The 14,690-nt window shown below is 35.4% G+C and overlaps 1 protein-coding gene across 4 annotated transcripts in view; it reads right to left on the bottom strand.

Moving 5' to 3' along the window:
* Positions 1 to 266: 266 nt before the first annotated feature.
* The window catches only part of BIRC6 (baculoviral IAP repeat containing 6), a gene marked incomplete at both ends in the record, with an annotated part of 177,198 nt that continues 162,774 nt past the window's right edge, over positions 267 to 14,690 (bottom strand). For all 4 annotated transcript variants that reach the window (XM_084235649.1, XM_084235650.1, XM_084235651.1 and 1 more), the window contains 4 exons: positions 267 to 446; positions 3,513 to 3,647; positions 5,517 to 5,705; positions 13,639 to 13,716. In XM_084235649.1, coding sequence (XP_084091775.1) covers positions 267 to 446; positions 3,513 to 3,647; positions 5,517 to 5,705; positions 13,639 to 13,716 — 582 coding nt within the window. The remainder of the gene's footprint in view (positions 447 to 3,512; positions 3,648 to 5,516; positions 5,706 to 13,638; positions 13,717 to 14,690) is intronic.

Genomic DNA, 14,690 nt, shown 5'->3' with positions numbered 1-14,690 from the left:
AGTGATTTATCCATTTCTTTGTATACACAAATTTGTTGAACATACCAATCAGTGGTTCTCACAATTGAAAAATAAAAGCACAAAAAAGTTTACACTCTTGTACAGGTAAATAAAAGATCACCTTGAATTAAATTGGATCTCCTTAAGGGCATAGTATAGTTTCTGTTTCATTACCTATAACATAATTAGTTTCTTACATACAAATATTGACATATTTGGCTTGTGCTTCAAAGCCTTGTGTCTTATGAAGTCCATTTCAAAGCAGCTCATAATTTGAAGTCACTGGAGATTTCTTTACTGCCGCTGGGTTTGACCTGATCGTGCAATGGAGTCTCCTCCGCACCTGCTGTGGCACTGGACATCTCTGAGGTGTCATCAGCATCAGGGTCCAAGCCTTCAGGACAAGGAAGTTTTAGCAGCTCTTCCCGTAGCTGAGCAGTGTGACGCTTCATGGGGCAAAATGAGTAATGTTAGAATGGTAAACCCTGGTGTTCTAGCACAAAATCATTTGCTTGAGGAATTGAGTTTAAAACAAAACCACACATATGTAACAAAGCACTTTCCTTATACCAGCTACTATGACAGGTTGTGAACAAAAATAGCAAAAATTCCTAATCTCAAAATAACTGATGTTTCTGAAAAGCCTGAGTCACACGTCAGAAGATACCACCATGCTGCAACACAAAGCATTACTAATAACATAGAGAAAACCATTATTTGCTACATAACCAATTTTTCAATCAAAAATCATAACTTCAGATGCTGCATCTGTGTAATTTTTTTTGAAAGAGAAGTTTACAAATAAAAATAAATCCACTGGTAATAAACCTAATGAAAGAGGTGAAAGGACCTGAACAAAGAAAATTAGAACACAGTGTTCAAAGAAATGGAAATACATACTCTGCTCATGGATTGGAAGAATTAACATCAAAATGGCCATCCTACTGAAAGCAATTTACAGACTCAATGCTATTCCAATAAAAATTTCAATGACATTCTTCAAAGAAATAGGACAAATATTGAAGAAATTCATGTGGAACCACAAAAAAAAAAAAAAAAAACCCAACCTCGAATAGCCAAAGCTCTCCTGACTAAAAAGGAGAATGGAGGTACTAAACTCCCAGATTTCCAACTATACTACAAAGACATAATAATTAAAACTGTATCGTACTGGAACAAAAACAGACACACAGATCAATGGAATTGAATAGAAAACCCAGAAATTAACCTTTGACAAAAGAGCAAAGATTATGCAAGGGTACAAGGACAGTTTGTTCAATAAGTGCTGCTTGGAAAACTGAACTACTACATGCAAAAGAATAAAGCCAGACTAATACCTAACACATTGCACAAAAACCAACTCAAAATGGACAAAAGACCTGAAACTATGAAATATACAGAAGAAAATATAGGCAACACATTACATGACATACATCTCAGTAACATCTTTAAAGACACATACCTAAAAGCAAAGAAAGTGAAGGAAAAAATGAATAGCTGGGACTACATCAAATTAAAAAGCTTTTGTACAGCAAAAGAGGTATTAACCAAAACACCTTCTGATCAAGAGAAAAATTTTGCACACAATACTGCTAATATGGTATTAATCACAAAGCTCTAAAAAGAGCTCGGACAACTCAACAAAACAAAGTAAACAATCCGGTCGAAAAATGGGCAGAAGAACTAAAAAGACTCTTCTCCAAAGAGGAAATGCAAATGGCCAACAGGTATATAAAAAAATGTTCAACATCACTTGTAATCAAGGAAATGCAAATCAAAACCACAATGAGATAACACCTTACATCAGTGAGAATGGCTCATATTAAGAAAACAGGAAACAACAAATGTTGGTAAGGTTGTGGAGAAAAAGGAACTCTCCTGCACTACTGGTGGGAATAAAAACTGTTCCAGCCACTATGGAAAGCTGTGTGGAGGTTCCTCAATCTACTAAAAATGGAGTTTCCATATGACCCAGCAATTTCACTCCTAGGAATCTACCCAGAGGACACAAAAATATTAATTCAAAAGGATACCTGTGTCCCTATGTTTACTGCAGCACTATTTACAACAGGTATGCTATGGAAACAACCCAAATGCCCTAAAGTAGACAACTGGATCAAAAAAATGTGGTATATATACACAATGGAATATTACTCAGCGATCATATAAGATAAACTAATGCCATTCACAGCAACAGGGATGGAGCTGGAAGGGATTATGCTCAGTGAAATAAGCCAGAAAGAAAAAGAAAAACATTGCATGGTTTCACTTACAGGAGGAATATAGGGGAACCAGATAAGGCATCAGGAAAAAAAAATGGTAATAAATCAAAAAACAAAATTAACAGGCAACTATAAATCAAGAGTCACTCTGTGGGGTGGCGGGGGGAGGAGAGGGATCAAAACAGGGGAGCAAAAAGCACAAGGGACTATGGTGATGATGCACGGTGAATTGGCGGTGAGAATTATACGGGGAGTACACCCAAGAGAAAAAAGCATACATTGTACAAAAAGGAAAAATGATGTAAAAAAAAATATATATATAATTAAAAAAAACTTTAAAGCAATACATAAATTAAAAGCATAACTTTTAATGAACCTAGGGGGAAAAAATCCACAGCTATAATAGTGAATGAAAACAGGTATTTGTAAGTTATTAGGCCCTATGGAAAACATTCACAAAATATTTCACACTTTGTTTGAATTAATGCTCAGGAGAAACCTTAGAAACAAGTTTTTAATGTTTTTTTAATTTACACTAGTAAAAAAGATATAGAGATAACATGACTTTGTAATACCCCATCCTGCCATTTACAGAAAGCTACAGAGATGGTAACAGAGAGTGACAAATTGCCTATATACACTAACTTTTGACTTATAATTTTCTGGTGTAAAAGAAATTATTTCCAATCCCATACTAATGGCTTTGTAAATTAGTGGTGTCAACGGCTATCCTTGAAAATTAATCACTATTTACAGAACAATTTTAATATGAACTACTGAATTCAACACTGACAACAGTTTGAACTGTCACTTTTAAAGATTAAATGATAAACATCAAGGGTACAGAGATGAGAAAAAAAAGAATAAGATAGCCCTAAGATTATTTTTTTATATATATAAAATCATTCAGGAAAAGGTAAAGTAAAAACATACAAAGAATTTAAAAGTGTGATAAGAAAAAGAACTAGGACCTTCTACAGATAGAAACTATGATAGAAAAGATACATATTTAAGTCTCATGAATATTTTAAGAGGTAGGCTTAGGGTGTTACAAAAGTTTAAGCTAAAGGAATTAAAAAAGTTTGTTGTCTGGATCTTCTAACCACTCTATAAAATTCTGTTGGCTCAGTCTTTGTACCCATTTTTAATTTTATGAACAGTCGATTCATTGTCAAACAGAATTTACATTTTGGGTAGCAGTTTACGTCCCTGAACTTGAATAAATTCATCATTTTTTTCTATTCCCTCCATCCTTTCCATCTGGCAATCATGCTAGGAAGGCTTACTCACCTTGAGAGCTGCTGCATGGTGAGACATAGTTCTGCCTACCCTTTTATCACTGCTGTACTGCTGGATGTCTGCGATCCACTCCTCACATTGGGCCATGATCTCTACTCTCTTCAAGTAAAAATGTTTGTGTATAACCTTAACAAATATACAAGGGAACAAAATGTGCTTAAGCCAGATTTTAAAAAACAAAATATGTAGTATATTACAAAGAAATGAAATCTAAAACACACAACAATGTCGTTCTCTTGATAAAATGCAATTTAGTAAAGTCTACATTATTAATGGGGAAAAAATCACATTTATAACATCAAATGACAAGTGTTGAAATATCCAATTCTTTAAGCAAAGAAATAATGCCCAATCCTACTCATTCCTGTAGTTAATCCTGTCTACAGAGGATAAGACATATATGATGCCATGTATTCCAAAGTTGAATCTAAATAACCAGGAGAAAGAATTAGACAAAAAGAAAAATTGTCAACATTTCTATCTTTAAAGGAGAACACAAAAAATACCTAGGCAACTAAGAAACTCTGAATGTCTTTTCACACAGAAACCAAAATGGAGTCCTAAAAAGAGCACCATTAATACATTCTTAGTATTATCTTCTGCTTAATTTATGAATGGGATTTAATTTTTTGAAGTTAAATTTCCTTACAATGATTGTGGTTTAAATTTGGGATTTAAAAAATTACCGATTCCAAAAACCAGACAGAGACATCAGAAAAAAAGAAAAAATATAGATCACTATATCACTGGACAGATGAAAAATCTTCAACAAGAATTTAGCAAAGCAAATTTGTTAATACATTGAAAGGATCATATAAAATGATCAAGTGAGATCTATTTCAGGGCTGCAGGATGATGAAAGATAAGTCAATCATCCTGCTATATCACATCAACAAAATGAAAAGCAATCAATAAGATCAACACATATTTATAATGAATATTCAATAAAATCGGTATAGAAGGTAAGTACCGCATTAAGAAAAGCTGTATAAAACAAACCCACAGCTAGCACCATACCAAATGGTAAAAAATTGAAAGCTTCTCAATTTTTCAAGATCAAGAACAAGAAAAATAATAGCATTATGATTTCACTTGTAAGTGGTATATAATGAAACAAATCAAATGAGCAAACAGAACAAAATTTTACTTATTTTTTTCCATTTTTACGGAGTTTTTTCAAAGATTTATTTTTATTTATTTATTCATACAAGAACTGGGATGCAGGCCAGAGGTGTGGGGGTGACAGGATTCACTAGAGATAGAGTGGGGGAGAAGAACAGGCAGATCAACCAAAATATGCTGCTGAGGGGGGGCAGCAGGCAAGATAGCTCTCTGCTGCACCTTGTGGGTCAGCTCCCTGACCAGGGATGGAACTCAGGCCACAGTGGCTGGAGATAGTGTGATAGCGCTGGGTCTTTAACCCCTGCGCTACCGGGGCGGCCCAGAGACATTTTTTAATTGAGGTAACATCACTCTGCATCACTGTTTGTGTTGTCCAAGTATATGATCTCACACATTCAGATGTTGTTACCCACCCACCACCCACCACCAAAATACCCATACTAAAATAAACTTTTAGACTTCAAGAACAAAATAGTGTGTACCAGAAGGAAAGTTGGAACTGGTGCAGGATACTGGGTAAAAGGGTTCAGATGTATGTTACATATGGAAACTCAACTTTTGGTGACAAGTATAATGTAGCATATAGAATATTAAGTCTGTATGTCTGAAACTTACATGTTATAAACCAATTTCACCTCAATAAAAAAGGAAAAAATTAATTAATAAAACTGCTCCAACATGTAGTCAGCTTTTACAATGCAAGAAGTTTTAAAATACAACTTTTCTGTATTATCAGTTTTTTTAGGACTAACTCTAAAAACTGTAATCAAGTTTACTTATCCTACAGATATTCTGAATCTGAGAGCAAATATAATACTATCAAACTATATACTACAGTGGCTTTAATAAAGTATTTTATTTTATTGAACCTACCTCTTTAAAGCATGGTGAAGGGTTTCTGATTTGTTCTAGCATTGCCCACTTAACTGTTGCTTGTCTAATGTTTCCATCATATTCTCGAGAACTCTGTGTTCCACTGGGAGTGCCTCTAGACCGTTCATATCCTGGCTCATTAAAATAAGGTTCAGCTACTAGTATAAGGGATTGAACAGACACCAACACCTGAAGAACAAAGGAAATAATAAATAGTTTTAAGAGGACATTTTTACTACCAGCAAACTGGTATTTTGCTTTATCAATCAGGAGTACATTTTACCATCACTTATTTCTATCACCATAGAATTGATGTTAATAATTATGAAATTGAAAGATGCGGTTGCTTAAGCAAAATTAAGGTAGGTAGAATCTTACACAATATTTAAGAATACAATATTTAAGTATTATGTTTTATATTCTTGAATCCTTGACTAAAATAAAAGTAGATGTGTCCATCATATTTCCTAAAAAAGCTAAAAAACATGTTTATGAAAATCCCATACCAATTTATACTCTTAAAAATCATTAAGCTAACCATGTACTCTTAATGCTTACTTATAAGGAAAAATGATACATAAGGCAATCTATATTCCAAGAAAAATTAACTTTTTGGAAGCTCTTACTGACAAGATGGTCTCACCACTAAAAGACCACCTCAGACCCCAGAGTTAATATACCAGCAGGCTTGTTTCTCCAGATTTGAGACTCACTCATAGCTAGTATAATATTGCTAGCTAATATACCTATACAATTAGCAAATAAAACATTTTTGGACGCAGAAGAAACTAGATACCATATGCCTCCATGGCAAATGAAAAAGGATTAAAGGTAACTGCACTTTCATTAGCAAAGATGACAAGTAAATATATCTTTGAAGTAAATATATCTTTGAAGTCAAAGGATAAATGGGGGAAATTTTTAAATGGGAACTTTTTAGAAAACTTTTTAAACGGGAACTTGAACCTGAAATATATGATCTAAGAAGAGATAATATTAAACATGCCAAAGAGTACCATATTACTGATGTCAAGGTCAAGTTCAGAAAAATGGTACGTATAATTCTGAGATAAAGATAACCGCTTTTTTTAAACTTCCTGAAATTAAATGTTTTGTTGAAATAAAACAAATAGGAAATAATCCCCATTTTTCCACAATAGCAGAAAAAGAATTTAAAAATTCATCACAAATCTGCAATAAAGGACTCATTTTATACACACACACACACACCCCCACCTTACCTTGAGATACATTGTATAAATCTTAGGCAGTTGTTGATTCAAATAGTTTAAAAATTATTTCAAATTTATAACATACTTGTTTTAAAACAAATTAAGAAACCATAAAAAACAGGTGCTTTATGTATCAGAACAAAAAATATTATGTTTGAGAGGTTATTTGGGCATAATTTACTGTTTGCTAACAGAAAAAGTAAATACATTAGATTTTTTTTATTTAACTTATTTATTTATTTAAATTATTTTTTATATATAATAAATTTTATTTTTATATTCCCCATACAATTGCAACCCCCCCCCCATTCTGACCCCAATCCCTCCCCTCCCACCCCCCACCCCCCACAAAGTATCTCTGGTTCATAGTTTTTTGTTGATTTTGATTTTCACTTTCTTATAGTTATTCATTTTCTTAGTTTTCTAGATTCCTGCTATGAGTTAGACCATCCGGTATTTTTCTTTTTCTTTCTGGCTTATTTCGCTGAGCATGATCCCTTCCAGCGCCATCCATGTTGCTGCAAATTGCATGTGTTTATCTTTTTTGAATGCTGAGTAATATTCCATGGTGTATATGAACCACATCTTCTTGATCCAGTCATCTATTTTTGGGCATTTGGGCTGTTTCCAAAGCTTAGCTATTGTAAATAGAGCTGCTATAAACATAGGGGTGCAGGCGTTCTTTGGAATTGATGTTTCTGTGTTCTTTGGGTAAATACCTAGGAGTGGAATTGCTGGATCATTTGGAAGCTCTATGTTTAGTAGGTCCAGAAATCTCCACACAGCTCTCCATAGTGGTTGGACCAGTTTGCACCCCCACCAACAGTGCAAAAGAGTTCCTTTTTCTCCACACCCTCGCCAACATTTGTTGTTGCTAGTTTTTTTAATATGCGCCATTCTCACTGGTGTGAGATGGTATCTCATGGTAGTTTTGATTTGCATTTCCCTGATGACAAGTGATGTTGAACATTTTTTCATATGCCTATTGACCATTTGCATTTCCTCTTCAGAGAAGTTTCTTTTTAGCTCTTCTGCCCATTTTTTGACTGGATTATTTTCTTTGTTGTTGTTGAGTCTCATCAACTCTTTGCAGATTTTTGTGATCAGTCCTTTATCATTAGTGTTGGGTGCAAAAATGTTCTCCCAGGGTGTGGAGAAAAAGGAACTCTTCTGCACTGTTGGTGGGAGTGCAAACTGGTCCAACCACTGTGGAAAGCTGTGTGGAGATTTCTGGACCTACTAAACATAGAGCTTCCATATGATCCAGCAATTCCACTCCTAGGTATTTACCCAAAGGACACAGAAACATCAATTCCAAAGAACACCTGCACCCCTATGTTTTTAGCAGCACTGGTTACAATAGCTAAGCTTTGGAAACAACCCAAATGCCCAAAAATAGATGACTGGATCAAGAAGATGTGGTACATATATACCATGGAATATTACTCAGCATTCAAAAAAGATAAACACATGCAATTTGCAGCAACATGGATGGCGCTGGAAGGGATCATGCTCAGCGAAATAAGCCAAAAAGAAAAAGAAAAATACCGGATGGTCTCACTCATAGCAGGAAGCTAGAAAACTTAAATAAGGGACCAGGAAAATGAATATAAGAAAGTGAAAATCAAAATCAACAAAAAAACTATGAACCAGAGACACTTTTAGGGGGGCGGGGGCGGGAGGGGAGGGATTGGGGTCAGAATGGGGGGGCTGCAATTGTATGGGGAATATAACAATAAAATTTATTAAAAAAAAAAAATGTTCTCCCAGTTGGTGGGGTTTCTCTTTGTTTTGGTTATTGTCTCTTTTGCTGTGCAGAAGCTCTTTAATTTGATGTAGTCCCAGCTGTTTATCTTTGCCTTCACTATCACTGCTTTGGGTGATGTGTCGCTAAAGATGTCTTTGATGTGCATATCACGTAGTGTTTCGCCTATATTTCCTTCTATGTATTGTATGGTTTCAGGTCTTATGTCTAGTTCTTTAATCCATTTTGAGTTGATTTTTGTGTATGGTGTGAGGTAGTGGTCAAGCTTCATTCTTTTGCATGTAGCGACCCAGTTTTCCCAGCACCATTTATTGAACAAACTTTCTTTGCTCCAATGCATAGTCTTTGCTCCTTTGTCAAAGATTAGTTGACCATAAATCTGTGGGTTTATTTCTGGATTTTCTATTCGATTCCATTGGTAAATACATTAGATTTTAACATTTACATTTGATAACAAAAGATACAGTAAAAGATGAAGACTTTTAGGAATTAAATTCAAAGAATAATTTTAAGCTTTTTTATTACCAAGTGGCATCTTTTGTTTGTTTTAAAGACCAATTTTTAAAGACATTATCTTCTAATTACCTTTGAAGTATGTACCTTTCCAGAGATATATAAATGCCACTTTTTCTTCAGTGAACTTAGCTATTAGGAGTCATAACATTCTCTTTATGGATTTCTGGAGTCCAGAATTATCTGACCTGTTTATAAAGTCATTTCATTTCAAAAAATACTGTATTGTAACCCACAAAAACCTGGGTATGAAATACAGTAAAGTAATAAATTGCTAGTAAGAAATAACCTTTTTTAAAAAGGATTGGGATTTCAATATTTTAAAAAGATTTATTTATTTATGCATACAAGAACTGGGGTGTAGGCCAGAGGTGCGGGGAGTGAGAGGATTCACCAGAGACAAAGCAGGAAGCAGAATAGGCAGATCCACTAAAACGCACTGCTGAGGAGTGCAACAGGTAAGACAGGAGAGATCTACTGCGCGATGTGGGTCACCTCCCTGGCAGGGAACACAACTCACGCTGGAGAGGCTGGTGACAGCTTCATAGCGCTGAGACTTTAACCCCTGTGCCACCAGGGAGGCTCTGGGATTCTATATTAAAAGTAGTAAGATTATCTAACTATGAGAACCAGGACGTAAAGCCTAAAGTCACAAAGACCACAGTACACAGATTTATCTATCTACTCAAAACCCATTTTGTGTCTCCTATAAAATTATAGAATAATTATGAGAGTAACTTTATAGGATGACTGTGAGAATTAAATATTTTTTTGTATAGTTAGTGCTCATGTTTAATAAGCAATAGCTTTTCACTGCTGGAGTAAAAAATAACACTATGCATCCAGAAAATAGTAAAATGCAGAACAATATTCACTTCTATTCTAGAAATAAAATATTTTTACCTATGTAATAAGGGCATACAAAAATGCAGTCAGCATGAGTTCCTTTTAGATCAACAGAATTTAATTAGAAGAGCTGCGTGGATGGGCCTCCTCGGTGGCGCAGCGGTTGAGCGCTGGGTTGCGAAGCTGCCCGCGGCCTCTGCGGTGCCGGTTCAATCCCCGGCTGCTCCCCGGCCACCAGAGGAGGGTCCCGCATGACGCGCAGACCTCTCCTGCCGCCCGCTGCTCCCCTCAGCAGTGTACTTCGGTCCTTCTGCCTGCTCCCCGCTCTGGCCCTGGTGAATTCTCTCACCCTCCCGCGCTTCTGACTGTACCCAGTGCATGTATAAACAAAACAAACAAATAAATAAAAAAAAAAAAAAGAAGAGCTACGTGGAGCAAATAAAAAACATATTTATTCTGGCTACAGTGTTTTCTTAAAATCCGAGTTTAAAATGAATTGGAACTGAACAAAAATAACCCACTCCATGCCATAACATGGATAACGCATATAGCTAATAATTTAATAACATTATATAATTTCATTCCACACTGTAGGCTCACTTATTCTTAGTCAGTTCTTTGGTATTTTCACAAAATCAAGAGTTAAAGACTTTAGTTCACAAGATGAATTTACTGTCACTCTATTTTAGCTTCATGCTATCATCCACAATATTGCAAAAAGTTCTTTTTTTGTAATTTGTTCAGGGACCAAATCTAGAACCATATAAGAGCTTCCTTTCCCTATGTATCAAAACAAAAATTTTATTCCCTTTGTATGGTCTTCTACTGGGCCACTCAACTAGTCTGCAATCATGTCTCCACGGTTATATACTCCTTTAGTCACTATATTCTTACTATACAAAATTACAACTTATTCTTTAGAATATCTGGTTTACTATAATCTTCCTCCAATCCTAGACCCATTAAGAAATACTAACTTTTGATTTCCTTCATTTTCATGCTATAGCTTATAAAAGGACTTAGTTTATTGTTCCAGTATATTAAAAAATTTATAAATATTTCAAACACAGTACAGTATGAAATCTAAAATGTTAATGTGTAATTAGAACCATATTATATAAGATACATAATGGAAAGAAATTTTTTTTTCATCATTGTTCATTTTTAAACAATGTGTGCTCCCCCTCCTCCACCTAGGTAGAGTTCCCATAGAATCTCCTTCACCAATGCACCCATGCACCATCACCACAGTCCCCTGTGCTCCTCCTTCCCTCCCTCCCTCTCCCTCTTCCTCCCCTGCAGGATGTCTCTGGTTTATAATTGTTTTTGTTTTGTTTTATTTTGTTATTATTTTTCCCCCCGTGTCTTATTCGATTCCCCTATATTCCTCCTATTAGGGAAACCATCCGATATTTTTCTTTTTCCTTCTGACTTACTTCACCGAGCATAATTCTATAAGGGAAAGAAATTCTAATAGGTATAACTGTCTCCAGTCATTCAAAACTATAAATACCTACCTCTGTGGAAAATTCTGGTGCTCTTGAATAGGACTGTAATCATAGGCTCATTATAAGAATAATGGTAGTATATATTAGTTAACACTTACAGCCAGTTTTAAATGGCTGACTAGGGCCTCCCTGGTGGCCCAAAGAGTTAAGACACAACATATGGGGCCTCCCTGGTGGCTCAAGGAGTTAAGCACTGCACTGTGAAGCATATGAAGCAATCCGCAGCCTCTGCAGCACGAGTTCAACTCCCCCGCCAGCCAGGGAGAAACCCATATGGTGCAGCAGACCTCTCCTGACTTGCCCGCTGCTTCCCTCAGCAGTGTATTTCAGACAATCTGCCTGTTCTGTTCCTTGCTCTGTCTCTGGTGAATCCTGTGACCCCCCCCCCCCCCAACATACACACACACGCGCACACACCTCTGGCCTATACCACAGTTCTCATATGCATAAATAAATAAATCTTTAAAAAATAAATGGCTGACTGTAAAAACCACTGAATATGGATAACCCCTCTTATATGTATTTATTAACATCCAACTAGAATAAAGTACTTACAAGGCATTAGTAGGTATTTTAAGTATCTACTTAAACAAGCAACATTAAAAAGCAGTTATACAAACAATGCTAACATTTGGTGCTAGTGATAAAATGTAATCATGCTTGATGACAGTTGTAATGGTATGATACTATGACTTTTTGGTTTTAAATTATGTGAATATGTGAAGAGGTGTGACCCTAAACCCCTAAATCATATACACTGTTAATCCAACATTACCTCAATAGAAAATGTAATTTTAAAAAAAGAAGAAAAAGCAAGTAAGACTGACTAGGATATGGCTGGATATAAAACCTATGGAATAAAACTAAAATTGTGATCTTTTATAAAAATAAATTTTATTCTTTTGAATGTTTCACTGCAAAGAAACTAAGTAGTAGACTAGAACTGACATTATTCATTTGTAAAATGAAGCAGTAGTTACTTGGAGGAATATGACAGCAACTTCTGTTGTTGCATGAATCATATAATCTCTTTTTTCTACATCTTTTTATTACCACAAAAAGGAAAAAAAAAGTACTATTTATTTAATTGCTAAGGATCCAAAAAATCAAAAAAAGGGATATAGTAAGGAATTTGTTTTTACATCTTCCTCGACCTAATTCAAAATTAAAAAACTCTTTCAGAGCAGGTCAATTTTAGTAGGCTTAACTGGGGTTAATTTATATCATCTTTCCTGAAATAAACACTATGTAAATGTGTATTTAAACTACTCTGTAGTAATAATAATTTGTTTCTGTCTCAATAAGCAAGCAAAAAGTTAATTCAGGGCCTCCCCGGTGGCACAGCGGTTGAGCGCTGGGTTGCGAAGCTGCCCGTAGCCTCTGCAGCGCCAGTTCGATCCCCGGCTGCTCCCCGGCCACCAGAGGAGGGTCCCACATGGTGCGCAGACCTCTCCTGCCGCCCGCTGCTCCCCTCAGCAGTGTACTTCGGTCCTTCTGCCTGCTCTGCTCCCCACTCTGGCTCTGGTGAATTCTCTCACCCTCCCGTGCTTCTGACTGTACCCAGTGCTTGTATAAATAAATAAATAAAATAAAATAAATCTTTAAAAAAAAAAAAAGTTAATTCATCCCATTACACTTACTTATCCAACTCTTCTGCTGGGATACTGAACTATAAAAATAAATCATCAACAAGAAACACTTGACAGAAGATGTAAAATTTTATTTCTTTTGTCAAGTAACGGTTTATAGAAATAACCATATAAACTTCAAGACTGTGTAATCTGTGCATCGAATTTTCTACAAAATAATAACTGCAAACTCCTGTTTTATGAATATCAGGATAGTATTTCTGAGTCTCAGATGTGTCCAATTATTAACTAGATTATAGAAGAACCATGTCATATGTGGACAAATATATAATACTTGCAAATGTATTAAATTCTACTCACATGAGTTTAAACCTATAGTTGACTGGGAGATGGGAGAGAATGATCCTACTGTTGTACCATAATGTACTTGAAAGGCAACTTAGGGATTTTTCACAATACAATTTTAACAAAATAATTTTTGTCTTATACCTTAACTCAAACCTATAAGCTATTTATTTAATAAGTATTTCCTATTAATCTTTTCTTTTTCCTTTTTTTTTTTTTTTTTTTGGTTTACTTTTATTCTTGACCACTGGGGAGGCAACCCTCTTAAAAATATATATAACTCTTTTTATTTTCTAAGTAAAACTGTCAGAGAAATTTGTTTACTTGCAAAAAGCTTGAGGTCTGAGGATTCCACTTCTCCTCTGGTCTTCCATGCCATGTATTTAAGATGCTTAAACAAACCTGAGGAAATAGAGGGAAAAGCAGAAATAAGTTAAAGAAGTTTCTTTTTTTAAAGTTTTTTTTTTTAAAACTAGGCCATCTTCAGACCTCCCCGGTAGCTGTGAAGCTGTCCACAGCCTCTGCAGCACGGGTTCAATCCCCGGCCAGCCCAGGAGAAACCAACATGGCACAGCAGTCCTCTCCTGCCTCGCCTGCTGCTCCCCTCAGCAGTGCTTTCGGTCCGTCTGCCTGTTTTGCTCCCCGCTCTGTCTCTGGTGAATCCTCTCACATCCCTGCACCTCTGGCCTGTGCCCAAGTTCTTCTATATAAAAATAAAATCTAAATTTTTTTCTTAAAAAAAAAAAAAAAGCAGAGGTACACTTCTTTGCTATTTTTTAAACGCCCTGTGAAAGCAATAATGCTAGCTACATACCTTAATTCATTAAACAGGCAATTTCATTAATAATTTCACTAAACTTGTATCTAAACACCTTTTTATTATTCAAAGCACTGCCAGACATATAAGTTTCATTTTTAGAGCACGCCTACGACTAATCAATATAGACTAACCTATTTATATATCTACAACCCACAGTAAATGTTGTTGCAGGTGTGAAATACAACAAAGACTATGTAATTGAGGATACTGGACTCTCAAGTTCTTACCTATTTTCTATACCAGTAAGTGTTAAAAAAGCCATTTCTTAAATAAACATTAATATTTTTTACTTAACCTCTATTCAAGCTCCAGTCTCTCTCTTGAGTAAAGTTCACACTGCTATTTACTCTTTTCTCCTTAGTTATACTTGACCTCTCCTTTGCTGTCCCAAAGAAAGCAAGCTTGACTTCTACTTAAATACCCTGCAAACTAATTCCCATTTTATGACCTAATGATAAAAACAAAATAACTTGCAAGCAGATCTGAAAAAGGCTGTACAACTTTTGAAACTAGGAAGGCAAAACAGGGAGAACTTGAGCCATTTTTTAACAACCTA

Source organism: Talpa europaea (genome assembly GCF_964194135.1).
Source record: "Talpa europaea genome assembly, chromosome: 6".
NCBI classification, from domain to species: Eukaryota; Metazoa; Chordata; class Mammalia; order Eulipotyphla; family Talpidae; genus Talpa; species Talpa europaea.
The sequence above is the reverse complement of the archived record's forward strand: the minus strand, read 5'-3'. Positions and strand labels throughout refer to the sequence as shown.